Below are 18,914 nucleotides of genomic sequence, written 5' to 3' on the forward strand. Positions count from 1 at the left end.
TTGGACTTCCTGGCCTCCAGAACTAGAGACAGGGAGTCCAGGGTGGGCAGTCTGGCATCTGGTACATTTTCTTCTGAAGACATTTTCCAGTCAGAAATGTTGCTTCTACTGCAGAGGCCAAGAGGCTGGGCAAGACTACAGGTGACTGCATGGACCTGGGGAACAATGATTCTCACACATAGTTGGTCATGGAAAAGAGGCCCTTTCAAACACCCAGGCTCTCAGAGGACATAATACTCAAAGTGTCATCGTAGAAGCAGTGATGCAGCCCTCACCAAACATGCCAGTGCCTTGATCTTGGACTTCTACCTTCCAGAACTGTGAGAAATAAATTTATATTCTTTATAAATTAAAAAAAGAAATAACACTAAATTATAATCACAAATCCTTTTTGTTCTTATAAATCCTTTATTATTGCAGGTTAAAAAAAAACAAAAAACAAAAAACAAAAAAAAAAACCTGACAGGGCTCAAATATCTAAGCCTTAAGTAAATTAAAAACTCCCAGGCCCCTGATAGCCTGCAAGTAATTACCAAGTTTCAAAATAATGAAGAGTTAAGTGTACTTTTTAACAGGAACAAACATAACACCTCAAAGGTAGGCAAAACATAATTTCTACCTTTGAACGCATTAATATCTTTATTCAGATAAGTATGTCAAAAAAATTATAAACAAAACACATTTTAGAAATTAATGAAATAGTTAAAGAGAGAATTTTTTTTACAAGAATGACAAAACTTGAATGCATATTCAGCATTATGGAATACTATTAATTAGTCTTCAAACTTATTCATATATAAATTCCTTTTCCCAAGAGGTTCAAAATACCTCTTAAACTAAAACTGTAATTACTTTCTAATGTATTAAACACTGATTATTAACCCTTAAAAGCAGTTAAAGATTACATGAACATACAATTCATAGTCATAAATGTATTTATTCAAATTCACTGGATCATGATTCTTATAAATGGAAGTCATTCTACGATCTCTACTTGCTGACCCACTCATTCTATCCAAAATTATATATTCAATTCCTAAGTAAAAAGAACTAAGTCAATATTATTTAAATGTTAAACGCTGGTTCCAGATAATAACGAAATGAAGATATACGTACACACATACCTATGAAATAACAGAACGTGGGTTTTGAGTAAAAGAGGCAAAATATAGTAGAGCACTAGTCATCCTTTGTTTTCTAATAACCATGCCACTATCTCAGCCAGAGTGACAGCTTTCTTTCCACCACAAGAACAAACAGAAATCCCATCATCTGACTCTTAGTCATTCCCACAAACTAACTGGTCTACTGTTGTAGCAGAATGTCATTTTCCTTTGCTATAGTAAGAGCAATGTGCTACACTTTCTGTCTCAAAAGTTCTACTATTTCAAAGTGTGGCATTTAAGTGAACAGTTACACAAACTAATTAGGGGAGACAGGAATTATTCTCTATATGCTTTTCAAAACAGTATCATTAAATAAAGCACTCTACACTTTTATTTGGGAGTTTTTTTAGTTAAACATATTACTGATAAGGATAAAAATTTACAAATTAGGGACATTACATCTAGGGTTGAGGATGCAGTTCAGTGGTAGACTACTTGCCTAGCATGCACAAGGCCTTGGTTCAATTCTAGCACTGAAACAAAAAAAAGTGGTGGGGGGACTATATCTTAAAAAAATGAATTTTGGTACCTATGAGTACTTGGCTTACAAGCATCCTGTTAATGCTTCAGAGACAAAGAAATCTGTTGCCAGCTAATGGGGATTAATAAATCATCTCCAAATATTCCCATACCTCAAAACACTACTCAGCTTCCTTTGAAGGATGGAAACTGAGATCCTTTGCCTCCAAACACAGACAAAAGTGCTTAGTGGTTAAAAACAAGAACTTTAGAATCACAGATTTAATTTTACCACTTAGCAAAAAGAATAAGTAAATAAATAAAGCAAGTTACTTAATCCAAGTTCTTTCTTTATAAAATAACAATACATTATAAGACTGTAATAATGATCAAAAAGCATGATATATTGAAAGTACTTAATGTTAAATACTGAAATAGGAGAAAGTGTCTAACAAAGAGTATTGTAGAAAACTCACTGAGTACCCTCTTCAGAAGGGAAAACAGAATGAAATCAGAAATAAAGGTCTCCTTTTAAGAAGGAATCCACTAATTAAATTTAAATGAAGCAAAGTACTTGCTCCTAAAAGTTCTTTTTATTTAGATCTATACTGTAAAATATTTTCATGTGCACTGAGAAAATTGAATATGCTTTTAAAGTCAAAATAAAACCTTTAATCAACTGATAAATCTAGTGTAACACAAAGCACAAATATTAGGACAATTCTTTAAAATACACTCACCCACATATGTAAATGTGTACCTGATGTAACTTTCAATATATTTAAGCAAAAAACTAACTCAAGTTTCAATCACAAAACCAAGCCCACCACCAGTAATTTTCAATGAAACCAACAGCAAAGAATTAACCATCTCTGGTTCCATTGGTTTGCTTGAATATTAATAGAATTACCACTACTTCACTGTCAATCATACCATCACTTCCAGGTACTTAATAATAATGAGCAGAAAAAAAATGCAAGCAGTTCAAGATGCAATCAATATATTTACATTCCTCTTCCTTCTCCTAATCAAATATATCAAAATTCAATGAAAGCATTTCTTATAAAAATGAGAAGTATTTCTGAAAATTAGAGATGCAAATAAACATAACAGCATTAATCACTCTCAATTCAAAACAACCTGGAAAGCAGAAAACAAGTCACCTATCTTTTCATGTATCCTAGTAAAAAACACCTTCAGAGGTCTTAGGAAAGGTTGCATTTCTTCTATTTCCAGTTCCTGCTGACCACAGTCATTATATTAAGATCTAAACCACTTGTCTCAGTTAAGCTTCACTCGTGCTGCCGTGCTGCCAATTCAAGTTTTCTTCGGTATCCCATGGAAAGAAAAGATACTTTAAAAAAAAATGTCCTCTTTAAGTAATGTCCTGAGCACTTACACACCATGTTTGCCCAAGAACATTAAAGAAAGACTTCTATATTCTAACTGTGAACAGGCTTTTCTAGGAATGCAAATTTTGCTCTCAATACTTACACAATGGACTACAGTGTCATAAGCACTGTTCATGATCTATTAGTCATTCTGTTGAAAATTTTATTTTTAAAAATAACAATAAAAGGCCTGTAGTGTTTCTGCACACACTCAACAAACAAACAAACATAATCAGAACATTTGTAGGATCTCCAAAATTTAAAAAAAAAATTAAAAATCTACCCAAACAAACTAATGCACAGTTAATTATTTTTAAAATGCTATGCCAGAAACCTGCATTGTTTAACTGAACCAATCTATAGGATAAAAGAGATGGCATGACTTATCTTTTCATTACTGCATCTGATTGATAAAAATGAGAGACTACATTTTGTATTCTTCAGAGAAACAAAGATCTGAGCTCTGGTACAGTCTTTGAACAATCCAAGGGATTAAGGACCATGTGACCCAGAATACAGTTAATTTTGTATCATTTTATTTCCAGGTCTGTCAATTTAATTTCTCAAACTAAAAATCAACACATAATATTTGATAAGGCCAGCAGCAACCAGTATGCATAGCAGTTTGCAAGCAACTCTTTTTTCTCTAAAGTATTGTTTCTTCATAGATCTTACCTGAAAATTTAAATAAATCTGGTAAAGGTTAAAGTATTCTAGTCAAAATCAGTGTGTCCATAGGAGGTGCAGGTGAGGATTGGGGAGTAGGAGGGACCTTGAGACCTAGCTTTTGTAATTTTTCTCTATTTGTATAATAAGGATAAGGAAAAAAAAGTCTTCTAAAATATTTAATTACGTCAAAGTGTTTTCACACACATTATGTTCTATATACACACCAACTCTGGAGCTAGATTTCCAAGTATTAATTTCTGCTTCTACCACTTTGACCTTGAGGAAGTTATTTAACCTCTCTGTGCCTTGCTTTCCTCATTTATAATGTTGGAATAATGGTCATTTTTATACCCAGAAAAACTCTATAAGGATTAAATTCATATAAGTGAAATATTTAAAATGGTGCCTAAAACTTGCTATACCCTATATTATTTAAAAGTATTGTCATCATCAATCATCGTATCTGGGTTCCACAAAAATCCTGTAAAGGTAGGATAGCAGATTATCACTTCCCATTTTCCTATAAGAAAATCAAGGATCGGAGATGTCAAGTCACTTATCCAGAGTCATCCTTAAAAAACAGGATCAGAATTAAAGAAGGGAAGACAAAGAAAAGATCAATACTTCTCACTATGGTGCTATAACACACACAATTTTTCCTGTTGATATACTTCTATATATTTCTAAAGATCATAATCACTCTCTTTTATATTTAAACACTCAAATAATTTTAGGCATCACATGCTGGTAGCCACACTCAGGATGAGTATTTTATCCTAGATAGTAGCATTTCTTTTAAATATTTTAGAAAAAGTGAGTCTGACTTCAAAAGAAAAGCATACACTGAGTAATTAGGCTGACGGACAAGGTGAACCTGCTGACAACTTTTCAAGATTCTAAATTTCTTTTAAAAACATTAAAATGTAAACCGCATGAAATTTTACCACTTCTGTGTTATCTTTATTGGGAGTAGAAGCAACATGGCTTTAAGAATCAAAATTAAAATTCCAGTTCCACCTTTTATAACCAGAGACACTTCTTCGGGTCTCACCTACTTGTCTGTCAAATTAAGAACTATCTCACTGGATTGTTGTGAGAAATAATAGACTGTGTAGGTAAAACACCTTTGGAAATAAAATGTACACCAAAATATATTAACTTTACTATTAGCTACTTTGAATACCCTGAGAAGTATATTGAATACTCATTTATTCATTCATTAACCATTTCTTCCACAGAAAATGGCTGATACAAGTCTTCCAATATAATATTATTTTGAGTGTTTTGTGTGATTATTTAAGGTGACAATCTGGATTAATCACTGCTACTCTTTCACAGAGAAAGAGAAATTTAGCTATCCTGCATAGTACCTATTCTAATATCATGTGCTTCAAGAAGAATCAATAAAATCTGAGCTGGGTGCAGTGGCACATGTCTGTAATCCCAGTGATTCAGGAGACTGAGGCAGGATTTCGAGTTCTGATCCAACCTCAGCAACCTAGCAAGGCACTTAGCAACTCACTGAGACCTTATCTCTAAATAAAGTATTAAAAAGGGGTTGGGGATGTGGCTCAGTGGTTAAACACCCCAATAACAAAAATAAAAATTAAAATAAAATATGAGCATGAGAAATAAAAGACCAAGTGACAATGCATGCATCTTTCTTTCTGATTTTAAATTAAGTAAGTAATAGCAAACGTTCAATTAAGTTGCAAGGAAACTCTGTGGACATGTCACAGTAGTAATCGGTAACCCATTACATATGTGTGCCTCTTTACAATTTTCAAAACATTTTACACATATCATAAAATAAATGTCATTCTGTTTTGTTCACAAGATTTTTTTTAATATGTATAAAACTTCCACTCTTGGGAAAGTTCCTTATCATTAGTGTCCCAATCAAAAGAAAAAAAAAAAAGAGGGAATTACATTAATAAAGTCCCTTTTTAGAGCGATTATATTGACAATATACAATTTTTTTTCTTTTTGTAATAAGATTTAATGGAAATAATAATTATAATGGCAAGATATAATAAGCTTATCAAAAATGAATAAGCTTTAAAAATAACATTTTTAGGACTGAAGGTAGAGTTCAGTGGTAGAGCACCTGCCTAGCACATGCAAGGCCTTGGGTTGGATCTCTAGCACTGCAAAACAAATAAGTGAAATAACATGTTAAAAAATGATTTAATTAAATCATGCCCCAAAATATTCAGGAAACTTGGGTAACTGTATTTTATAGTTAAACTTGCTAATAATTCAACCATTAAAGAATATTTCCAAAAAAAATACTAACTATATTATTTAATATGAAGCTACAATAAACTATAAAAATACACAATATAATATAAAATATATACAAGAGTAAAATTAATTCAAACTTTTACAGTTCAAAAATATCTTAGTAAACATTAGTCCCTCAGAGACACTGTGAATCCCCACTATAACAATACAGTATTATAAATTAATTTCAATTATTTGAGATCTCTGGCTTGTTACATAGGCATCAGATTCTGTACAAACAAATAAAACCACTCCTAATAGAAACCAAAGGGGGAGAAAATTTTAATAGCAAACTGTTCACAGTACAGTTTACCAGGCAACTACTATTTACAAAACACTATGAAATTTGTACCTACTATTTCATTCAAAAATGAAATCAGATTCTCCTTTTTCAGAAGTACAAAATTTAAAAGTTCAGGTAGGAATAATGTTCTGGATATAAAATCAAAACCTTTTTTCCTTCTACCAAGACTATCAGTCAATGATTTCAAAACCAGAATTAGTCACTTATCTGACTAAACATGGAGAAACAGTACATGTTTTCATGCACACAACTGATGTGTGCTTTTAGTTATTTTTTCAGTTACAGTGGTGAACTGGGTTATGATTTTATATGTGGTATTAAAGGAGAATTATATAGACATGAAACACAATAAGTTGTCTGGCCCAACAAAAATTATAGCATGACTTGGTAAAGTCTAGAACTGAGAATCAGGAGATCATCTTTAGCACTAAATATCTCTGTGACTTTGAAAGTAAAGTCATCAACTATTCCTGGCCTTCTAACATTTATTGTGCACTTAGGTAAATTATTCAATTTCTCCAGGTCTGTCCTCAATTTGCAAAGTTACAGAGCTGGACTAGACTCCTGAAAGTATCTGGATCAATGATCCACAAATTTTTAAGAGCAGATTTTGGGTCCACTTCCAATGATTCAGAATGTCTGGTCTGGAATTTAGGAAGCTAAATGCTGACCAAGGACCACAGGTAACTGAAATATGCAGGGAGTCCTCAGTGACACTTGAGAAGCACTAACTTAATGATCTCAAATGCTCTTAACAATATAAAAAGATGATGCAACTGGTCTTAGTACCAAGCTCTTAGGAATATCTACCATAGTGTGGGAGACACAATAGATAACTAAACAAATATTCACAGAGGGGAAAAAAAGGAAAGAAAGGAGCAGGTAACCAAATAAAGGTAGGGAAAAAAGGACGAAGGGTTGTTAGCAAACTGATAATTATTTTAGGCTAACAAACATACCATATAGTAGCAAAATTAAACTAAGGTAAAAATAAAAACACATCAGCAGCTGGAAAGCAACGACCTCTGTCTATACAAATACAACTTTATATATAACATGAACCTTTGTCACCTCTTTTCAAGTTAAACTGTAAAGTACTGAGCAGGAAAAAGAAGAAAATAATACATGGAAGTAAAAAAAAAATTCTCATGGATTATTACTGGATGTCTGAAATTCAAAGAGTGCCTTCCCCAAGAACAAGTGAACAAAGAATTTTCAAGACTGGATCTTGAAACTAGGATTGAAATCTGAAATTAGTGGTTACTCATATGCACAAAATTCATTTGGGACAATATATGGATTCCAGAAATATTAACTTCTGTCCACCTTTTGCATTTTCCCATTCACTTACATTATAATTTTTGAGATGTTTTATCTTCACTTCTGATGATCTTCAAATGTCAATGGCTCTTAACACATTAACTGTAAACAAACACAAAGGAACTTAGGGGAATTCAGATATTTAAGGAAGCCTAGAGTTAAGTATTCTAAATCACTGTGTAAAGGTTGTTGGGGGTTGGGAGGCTCTGGTATTATTTACCTGCTTCATAATTTATCTGATCTTCAAAATATAAGACCATTCTTTTAAATGAAAAATACTTCACCCATTTACTCAAAGGGCAAAGAAGACAAATCATCCTATTTTCTGTCTGGAAAAAAAAATTCAAAGCTAAGGAAATTTCTCTCCAAATATGTCTACTCCAAATTTGGTAATGTATCATGTACCTTTACCCTTCTCTAACATGGCGACATGTTAAGAAAATTCATATCCTCATTACTACCATCCAATAAACCTGCCCTGGGACTGCCCTCTACCTAAAAAGATCTGGCTTGGACCAAAGACAAAAAATCTTCAGGCATGAGCAGTTCTTTGAAGCACACACAGATCCTGAAGTCCAAGAGACTTGGATTCAAATGTCAAACTATTCTCTCTAATCTTCAGTTTTCTTAAGAATCCATAAAATGGAAAAATTAATAGTCTACTTTATATAGTTATGAGGATTACATAAGAAAATGCATAAAGGATTTAGCACCATACCCAGCACATAGTAAGCACACACATTTAACACATACATGTTAAATGTTATTACTTATATTACATTGTTTACTAATATTAATTTCATAAATCAATTACAAATGTCTACCATTTGGAAAGCATAGGTTTTCTCAAGTGTTTCTATTTTTAGCTTTCTGCCTTTGGTATAATGAAAGAATGTTTTCTAATATTAACAGAAGACATAGACACAATACAAAAATTTGTTTTTTGACCTTTGCAGTTATTTCAGCTTAGTTCAGGAAAATTATCATGAAATGATAAGTTCTAAGAAAATTACTCTGAGGCAGTTATTTTCCCTTACTAATACACAAACTCCTGACAAAATGCTACTTCGACAACTGCTCATGTGCTTCTTTCTATTAGGAAAAGCAATTCTGTTGAGAAGGAAGATGGCAATAGTTGTGACTTATGCCTATTAAACCCTCTAAGTCTGATGAACAAAGGTCCTATCAATACAGAGGAGACTTATTTACTCTCCTCTACTTGCTCCAAAATAATTAAACTCCTTATCTTTAAAAGTACACAACTAAAATATAAATATTTAGGTTAGGCAATACAAGAATACATAAAGCATTGATTTCTCTGGTTTTTTCAATAAAATTTTTAGGTCAAGGATATAAAACAAACACAAACTATTGGCAAAAGCTTTCATAAACTAATACGGCATAAGATGACTAGTTTTATTTCCCATATGAAGACCACATGCTTAAAATTGAAACAATAGAAAATACCTAAGTAGAACTTGATGCAACATTCTAGAAGAACATCAATCATGGATACATGGTTTAGAAATTGGCACAAAACTGGAGAGGAGTAAACAGTCTAAAGCTCATTACCACCTCTACTTTCACTACTTTATTATGGAATTCCTTGAGTTCTTAAAATGAAATAGCATAGTTGCTCATTCTTCATTTGATTTTTACTTGCCTGTCAGATAAGAATCTAACAATTATTAAATGTATCACTTTCATTTTATGGTCCTCAATTAGGATTGTAAAAATATGGCCCAAATACACAAAAAAGTACAAAATTAGAGTTCAGAGTGTTCCAAGATAGGGGTCTCTTTTTCAGTAGGCTACAATATACCACCTCTCTCTTTCAATATATTTTCTATTTTTGGTCATTGCATTTGAAAATCTAAGAGTTTCTTTAGTATAAATGAAGTGTCCTAGACTTTAACCAGAAAACGTCTTTTTAAATTTTAAATCATTAATTTGCATACCATGGAGAAGCAGCTGATTGTCTTCAATACCTATCCTCTCCTATTCCTTAATGACAGAACCCCCAATTTTTAGCTCAGCACAAGGACTTTTAGAAAAAATTGAATATACAACCCCCGATGGTTAGCCATGGCCATGGAACCAATAGGATATAAGCTCAACAACTACTTATGACTGCCAAGAGTCCTTTAAAGAGAGGGATTATGCCCTACTTCTTCCCTTTCTTCTGAAGTTGTAATGGCTAGAGCTCCAATAGCAATTTTTGTTTATGAGGTAAAGATGGAATATAAGATACATGAAGAATCTGGGTCCTTGATCCATATCAGATCTGTATTGACTATCTCTGGGCTTTTAAGTGGCTTAAAAAATATATCTGTTTTTAAACCACTGCTAGTCTGGATTTTCTGTTATATTCTGTTAGGAATATAGCTCAGAGGAAGAGCACTTGCCTAACAAGCACAAGGCCCTGGGTTCAATCCCCAGCACTGCAAATAAATAAATAAGTAAATCAAGTGAAACATAACCTGAAGAAATGAATCAAGAATTTGCCAAATATTAGTATTTAGATTTTTGAAATTTATATATTAAAACATATTTTGGAGTTTATTTTATTAAGTTTAAAACACAGTACCTGCCCTTAGTTGATATAAATTATAAAGTAATTAAAGAGCCTAAGAGTCTTTAAAGAATGAAAGAAAAGAAAGAAAATGATTCAGTAGTTAATATTGTGAGTCCTAGGGAAAAGCACAATTGCTTGTAATACAGGCACAGGAAAGGAAGCTGAAGTTATTATTTTCATTAAGAGGACATCTTCCATAGTTCCTTTTATTTTAATAGCCTTGTACCAACCTTTTTATAGAGTTCCATTTTTAACCTGATTTCCTGTGGAAAGCAGGCTTATAAAATCATTTCCTATCCTTGAATACCACCTCTTCAAGAGTTTTTAATATTCTCTACTTATTTAACTAAATCCTAAGACACAAAGATAGCAAGTGCTTTACGTATTCAAAATCATTTTCCTTAAAAGGGAAAATATTCCACACTAAAATCTGGAGAATTTCCACTATTCAAATCCTGAATCACATGCAATCTTTGGCTCTGATGATTCTGAATACAATAGTGTTAACTTGGCAGCTTTCTAAAATAAACTTATTGCTTTCTGAACATCTATATCCAGGTTATTTCCTTCCCTTGGGCACAATCCACATTTCACTGAAGTCAGTGATGACTTCCTGGAATTTCTTCTTTATAACATACATTTTAAAACGCTTCTTACCAATAATGTATCAAAATAAGAATTTTTTAAAAGGAACAAAAAAAGCCTACAACTTGGACTTTTGATTTGTTATGCATAACTGAGGAAAAGTCAGAAAATTCACCTTAAAAATTAGATACAATAAATCAACAAGAGATGACGTTTATCTTTCACTCCTTCAGTTAAGGTGTTTACAAATACACTCTCAAATAATAGGCTCATCACACCTCTGGCTAATATAAACCCTAATTTAGTCTTTTTCAACTATGTAGATGAAGTTCTGAGGCACTAATTAGCAGATCCAAGGCAGTGAATGGCTCTCAAACTTCAGCATCCATCAGGATCACATGGAGGGCTTATTAAAACAATGGTTCCCACCCTCAGGGTTCTAGATTCAGTTAGGTCTGAGATATGTTGCTCAGTGGTAGAGCACCCCTACCTTCAATCCCCAGTATGGAAAAAATAAATGCATTTTTAATAAACTTCCAAGTGAGACTGATACTACTAAGAGAGGGATCCTAGTATGGGAACTACTAATTTACATTAAATAAAACTATGGATAGCATAAGAAGCAAAGAAGAAAACGTGTACAGGATCCAATCTCAGCTACAGTATGAAACTGCATACTTGTGAGTGGCGATTAATCTTGTTAAAAGTCCTTTCTTTAAAAATCTAGATAATAATTACTAATTAATTCACAATAATATTGGGTCTTTTACAGTCCTGGAAAAATGAAATCCAAAAAAAGTAATTTTTAGATTACCAACATGTTCAGTAGCTGATGCAAAGTTGTAATAACAATACCAAGTTTGTAGGTTCAACTGGTATCTTCACTTTGCACTACATCTATAGTTTGCAACAATAATTCTGGCCAGCTGCCTCAAAAGTCATGCCAAGAGTTACAATGTAAGACTGGGATTTACACATATCCATCACCACTGCTGAATTAATATGTCAAAAGCATACTTCCTACCAATAGGTCATTTTTAAGAGACCTTGAAGTTGAAACTAAAGAGGACACCTTGCAACAAAACATGTTTTAGAAATCTTGGAAACTGTTCCACCTCCTTAGGCTATAAAAATAATCAAAACTCATTAAAACAGAAATTCAGGATTTGCTATTTTCAAATGATGGTAATTTTAAGGAAGACATGCAATTTAAAAATGCAATTAGTTGGGGACTACTTTGAGTATGTGTACTTGTCCTTTACTTTTTTTTTTTGTGGGGAGGTACCAGGGATTGAACTCAGGGGCACTCAACCATTAAGTCACACCTCAAGTCCTATTTTGTATTTTATTTACAGACAGGGTCTTACTGAGTTGCTTAGCGCCTTGCCATTGCTGAGGCTGGCTTTGAACTCACGATCCTCCTGCCTCAGCCTCCGGAGCTGCTGGGATTATGTGCCACTGGCTGCCCTATTTTTTTTTTTTTTTTAAGTGAGTTAAATGTAAATATGAACTGCTCAAAAATACTAATGAATTTATCACTAAAAACCATCTGATAAAACAAAAATAACCTGGAACAAAAAAGTAGTGGCCAGAATGAGACCATAGGTTATATGATGGATAAAAGAAATACACATTTAATAAAATGACTGACAACAAAAGGGAGCCAAAGTAATCACGAGTAGTAAAGGGTGAGGGTTGGGATTGTAGCTCAGTGGTAGAGTGCTTTCCTAGCACATGTGAGGCACAGGGTTCAAATCTCAGTATCACATTAAAAATAAACAAAAAAATAAAAGTCAATCAACAACTAAAAAAATTTTTTTAAAAAAGAGTAGCAAAGGGTGAAACAGGTAGGTGAAAGAGAATATAATAACCTTAATATAGATAGGAATGGGACCTGAAAAGATAATGCAGTTAGTAAAATCCACATAAAATTAACTTCAGCTTGAACATGAAATAGGAACTGATCAGGCCAAAAGAAGAAAATCTTTTCAATCCCTTGAATGGGAACAATAAATAGAATTAGTGGTGAGAATTCAGACGTTCTTTTATTTAGATGTTCATAGACCACATGTTTGGCACTAGATATCTTACCATTTGACTACACATAGTAAAAAGCAAAATAATGGAAAGAAACCTATTCAAGCACAAACTGAAAAATGGAAATAATAGCATACAAGCTGAAAAATGAAAAACTAAAGAGGGCAAAACTACCATGAAATGCTGCTACCTTTTTATAGTTCTGTGTGTCAGGCCTACCCTAGCATCCAGCTTTTAATCTTGTTTTACTTATATACAAGATCCATATAGTTCTGTTTGCATCAAGAACCAGAGCAAGACCAACAAGAATAAAATTATGAACTACAGTAAGATTATCAGTATGCTGAAGTAAATTTTTCCACAACTCTCTGAGGGGCTGGACACATGCAAGAATACACAAGAGTTGGCAATACCAAGCAACACTCAACAAAGAATACTACGTTTTTAAAGGATGCTTGTTGACAAAACTACAACTGGTTAGAGAACAACTATCTGAATTATCATATAAAGAATAAAATTGCTCTTTTATGACCAAAGGCATCAGGTCCATGGTCTAGAAAAGTCAGAGACAACAGCAACTCTGAAACAACTACAGGGTTATATGAAGACTCAACATATGTTTAGTAGACTGCACAAAGGCCTTTATAGAACTTCAACAAAGTGTGCCATTTTCAAAAAACAATGAGCAACCAAATAGGTTGCTGTACTATTTTTCAGATGTATGTTCATCCTTCTTCTAAGAAGAGCTGAAAACATCAATAAACACTTAAACATAGTATTTCAATTCAGTTCTATCTGAATTGAAGAAACTATCTGAAGAAACTAGAGCTGCATATATTACCAGGTTCAGTTATAAATGTGACCTAAGTTTGTTGCTAGGCTGAAGAGAAAGATAGTCACATAGTTCCTATTTCCTAACAAACTGGTAGCAATCAGTTGTTTTTTTTTTTACATAAACAATTTTCCTCGTAGCTAATTCAGCAGAAATTTGTCACTATTGTGCAAAAGACATTCTGTGACACATTTAACAGTATTAACTATTACATAACTGTATTATATAGTCATATCAATGTTAAAACAAATGCACAAGAAAATTTTCTAATTGAGTCTCTATAAAAACAAAAAGCTATAATAAACCACACTTAAAGTACTGCAAAAATCTCAGATGAACACAGACAAAATACCGATATTTGGTTTTGTCACAGATTAACAAAAAGTAAAAACATAAAACTAGATAGACCCTTAACACAACTTTTTAAACTATCCTGCCTGTGTTTTAGATCACCTCTGACTGTTAGCCTAAATGAAGTTTAGAGTTTAAATGCAAGTTTTCTAACAAGTGTATATAAGAAAGCTATTATATATGTTGATTAGAAAGAGTGCCACAAATGAATATGATGATTAATGAAATTTAAAAGGTGAAAGAATGTGGTAGGGTAACTTCCATATGTACATATTCAATAAATGTTATTTTTCTGCCTTACCCAAGAAAGAAATAAAAGCTGGCTTTCTCTTCTGGAAAATATGAAGTCAATTTGTCCTGAGGGGAGGCTACTATAGTCAAAATTCTATCTAGTTGTTTTTCATTCTCTCAAATTCATATATCAGTAAGACATTTTTTATTAAGAAACAAAAATACATATACAAACCTTAAATCTGCTGAACTTTGTTTCTTTTCAGGAAACTAAAGTGTCAGAGTGCTATAGTTAGAAATATTAGGGAGTTTTTTGTTTGTTTTGTTTTGAAATTTTTTTAGTTGTTGGACTTATTTTATCATTTCTTTATATGTGGTGCTGAGAATCGAACCCAGTGCCTCACACATGCGAGGCAAATGTTCTACCACTGAGCCACAACCTCAGCCCCAGAACATTACTTTTTAATAATAGACAATATTTATTTAGTCTAATTTCAAAATTCAAAACAAAAGATTATAAAGGTAATACCTTAATAGGTGGTAAGTATGCATTCAGCTAAGTAATGTCATTAAAAGATTTAAAAAACAGAATTTTAAAGTTTCAAGATTCCTGATAGATTTTCTACATCAATCCCATATTTTAAAAGATGAGAAAACTTCAAACTAAAAAGAGTAGATGATACAGGCCAAATAGCTAGCAGACTTCAGCATGGAGCCTCCTGATTTTCAGTACTTCCTTCTAACATACCTATGCTGCCTTCTTTAACTCCTTTCCCCTGCCTTAGAATACTAGTTGTGTCACCTGTTTTCATTATATTTTATTATTCTGAACATTAGTTGTCATTTGTAACTTTTCCATAAAACTAATTTTTCCAGCTTTTTAAAATTAAAGGTCTTACAGTTGAGCACATGGATCCTCAGTTTTCTAAATTTAATTTTAAAAACTTGAAACAAATGTATACTATATATAATGAAAGGAAGAGAAAAATTCTTATCTCCAGAGTAATTTAATATACAAATTCAATAGATCATTGATTACCTATGACATACCAGATGTATGTTAAGTGCTGGAGATATGAAGATGACTGATATGGTACTTGCCTTCAAACAGATGATAACTACTACAGAAGAATTAAACCAACAATTAAGAGTGTGGTTGTTAAGGAGTGAAAAAGGAGTGAGCAAAAGCTATACATGTATATAAGGGAAAGAATCTAATTTGGAATGATGAGATTAATCAAAGGTTCCTCAATGAGGTACTAAATGAATATCAGTGGGGAAAAAAAATGGTAGCACCACCCATATTTAGAAGAGTCCAAAATGAATTAAAAGAGCAACTCAACTTATTCAAATGAAAACTGTGTGCTCACACAGCAATTTAGTACCTAATAACAGAATGTTTTAATGGAAAAGACCTGATTTAATTGTAGCTTCATAACAATACTATTTCTTACTAAAATTTTAAATTACTATTCTAATATTGAAAAAAAGACTGCATCTAAAACATGTCCAGTTAATATTCACAACAGCTCTCTACAAAGATGTATAAAGTCCTCCTCAAAATTCTAGAATAAAATAACCATGTTTCCAGAAAAATGACAAGGTGGAGAACCAGTAGACCAAGAGGGATGAAAATTAACACAACTAATTTTGCTTTCGTAAACCAGTAAGGATAAAGACTACTGAGATTCCCTGATACTGACTTTCAGCTGGAAGACTGAGAAACTCAAAGCAGAGGGGACACTTTTATTTACATATTTAAGCAAAATTGGGGAATGAGGAGAGAAATGGAAGTGTGGGGCAAAGCGTGAAAGAGAAGCAATGAAAAAGAAAAAAGGGATTGAACACGAACACAAAAACTAAAGACGTAAAAACGGATGGAGGAAAAACTGACAGATGGTTTTGGAAAGAGTGCTAAAGACAAAAAGGCAAGAAATGAGGGGGAGAGTGGGGGAAGGGCTGTCCAAAGAAAGAATTGGGAATCAAAGATAAAAAAACCAATTAACTGGAGCTACCACTTCCCGGGAGAAAGGAGACTGAATAAGAAAGGTGGCGGGACCAAAACAGAAACAGCGAGTTTTCACCCCCTTTTCCTCACCCTCACCCTCACCGCCCCAGAGAGAGAGAGGTAGAAGTGATTTCCAAGTCTCAGCGAAGGAATTCCGGAGCAGCCTTCAGGAACCAGGATCAGGGGGTGGGGGGCCCACCCGGCGAGTCCCCGGCCCCTCTCCATCCCCCTCGGACGCTGGGCGGGGCCCTGGGAGTCCGGGTTACCTGGACAGGGAGTCCACGCTGGGCGGCCGAGCCGCCAAGGGCTGGGAGCCCAGACTCTCGCAGCTCGAGCTCTTCTCCATGGCACCGCAGGGGCAACGAGAGCGAAAGGCTGAAGGGACTCCGCGACTGCCAGGCGGGAGGAGCCAAGGGCGGAGTGCGCCGGGTAGGGGCCGCAGTCAGGCCAGCGCCGGCCCGGGAGGGAGACCGGAAGCGGCCATGTTCCCCCAGACTGCACCGCGCCTGGGGTCTGCGGCCGCGGGAGGACCCCGCGGCGCCCCTCGGACGCGGCTGCGCTCCCCGCGTCCCTCTGCCCCGCCCCCCGCACGCCACCGCACGGGGGAGTGAGGCCGAGGGCTGAGGAAGACTCGGGTGATGCCCCGAGGGAGGGGAAATTCTGGAGATGAGAGGAAATAAGGGAAAACCGGGATCTCAAGAGAAGAAAGAGACGAGGAGCTGAGGGCCTGGGAGTGATTGAGACAGGAATGTGGAGTCAAGAAGCGTGGGCAGGCTGCAGGATGAGGAGGCAGAAGGAACGTGAGGGGCCAGGGAAAGAGGAGAATGAGGTAAAGAACAGGGAGACCAGAGATGACAAAGTTCATCAGAACAAGGAGCTGAAAATATTGATCATGGGATGAGAATGGCTTGGTGCCACTAAGACATGGCTTCAGAGTCTAGTTTTGCCAGTTACCCGCAGTGTAACCCAGAGCACTGATCCTCAGCTCCCTTATCCCTAAAAAAAAGGAAGAGTATTCTCACAGAGTAGATGAATTTATAAGGGCTTGGCAAGTAATAAAAGCACACAAATATTAGCCGTTAGTATTACTACCTACTTCAAGGATTGATAGGGTGGTTTGTACTAACGTACATAACAAATTCAATAAATGGTAGAGATTATGAGGAGGAAATATAGGAGGGGTGGCAGAGCATTAAGAAGTGACTGGTAAGGAAAGGGTAGAAGAAAATACAGGTGGAAGAACATGGAATGCTCAAAACTGTTTCCACCTCTGGCCGGCATTGTAGAACAAGCACTGGGAAAGAAGCAAACTTCCAGGGTCGACTGTGGCTTGGATTGTATGGATTTGTGGGACGTGGAAGTGTCTGTAAAGGAAAAGCACTTTGTCATTAATCCATTGTCCCCAGAAGTATGGAAGAGGGAATTGAGAGGTAACTGATAAATCCACAAGAAGAATCAAATATATATACTACTGAATTCACTGGTTTTGTATAGAGGACCAACTTGTAGTGATTCCCTGCCTTTTCAAATCCCCACACTCCCACCCACTCAGAGCAGGAAGGGAGTGTGGAAAGATAGAACTGTGATAAGAGAACAGGAAATGGGTAAAGGGGAAATGTTTCTGCTTGTAATTTTCTGTTACAAAGGATACAGGAAGAACATAGAAAGGACACCATAATGGAATTTTTCAAATTGAGACAGACTCTCAGTCACCTCATGTGTGAGTAATTAGGATCCAAAGGCTGACCTTTCCACAAAAACTATCCAGAGTCTGGAGAGTAAAGAGTAACAGGTCGAGTAAAAACTTGGAGGATATGACCAACCGAATGAGTTTCCCATTTTTGGTGACTGGTTGATAGCCAAAAATTGTGAAGCAGCACAGAATGGCAAAAACTCCCATTGAAAGTGTGCTTTCTAACTTGAAGACCCAAGGAAAGGGACCTCAGGGAAGCTAGAAAGTGAAGCAGGAATTTCAAAAAGAGAAAACCAGAAAGAAGGACTCTAAACTCTGTCCCTGATTAAGTCCTAATTTGATTCAAACATAGAATACAAGGGATCCAGATAAAAGAACTGAAATGAGATTTAAACTGTTACCTACATAAGCAAAACTGTTTCTGTTGAACCAAGTTAACTACCTACTAAACAAAAGTATCCACAGAAGAATATAACAAAATCCAAAAACCCAGAAATTCCAAAAGATAATTTTCAAAATCTCTAGGGCATAATCCAAAATTACTTGAAGTACCAACTACATAATCCAAAAGTATGAATAAAATCAGACCAATTCTCAAAAGTAAAGGTCAGATGTTAAACTCAAGAGGGCATGTAGGAATTATCCTACGATGGTTTAAAGCAGCAAAAATAAAAACATTCAATGAAATAAAGAACAATACACTCTTCTAAATGAAAAGACACTAAATCTCAGCAGAGAAAGTGAATTTGTAAAAAAAAAAAAAAAAAGGTACAAATAGAATTTTAGGAAACTCATTAAATAAATTCAATAAAAATATTCAGTGGCTGAACCTAATGGCAGAATGGACTTGATAGAGAAGAGTATCAGGAACTTGAAGACATCAGTATAAATTAACCAATCTAAAAAACTTTTGAAAAAATGTTAACAGAATCTGAGACACATGTGGGATAATACCATCTCATATAATGTATAGGTAATTAAGAGTTTCAAAAGAAAAGAAAGAATTAGGA

General features: G+C 34.6%; 1 protein-coding gene across 2 annotated transcripts in view; it reads right to left on the reverse strand.

Annotated features, from left to right (window-relative positions):
* MTMR2 (myotubularin related protein 2) overlaps positions 1-16,711 on the reverse strand; it is a 120,713-nt gene extending 104,002 nt beyond the window's left edge. Inside the window, exons 1-2 of one of the 2 annotated variants that reach the window (XM_079101961.1) lie at positions 16,478-16,688; positions 7,624-7,694 (exon numbers count right to left, since the gene is read on the reverse strand). Coding sequence is in view for 1 of the 2 variants with exons in the window: in XM_079101960.1 (XP_078958086.1) it covers positions 16,478-16,557 (80 nt within the window). In the remaining variant the exon portion in view is untranslated. Of the gene's footprint in view, positions 1-7,623; positions 7,695-16,477 lie in introns of both variants that reach the window. The other variant, XM_079101960.1, reaches the window with a different exon arrangement.
* Between the last annotated feature and the right edge of the window lie 2,203 nt (positions 16,712-18,914).

The sequence above is a fragment of the Sciurus vulgaris genome (genome assembly GCF_902686455.1).
Source record: "Sciurus vulgaris genome assembly, chromosome: 11".
Taxonomy (NCBI): domain Eukaryota; kingdom Metazoa; phylum Chordata; class Mammalia; order Rodentia; family Sciuridae; genus Sciurus; species Sciurus vulgaris.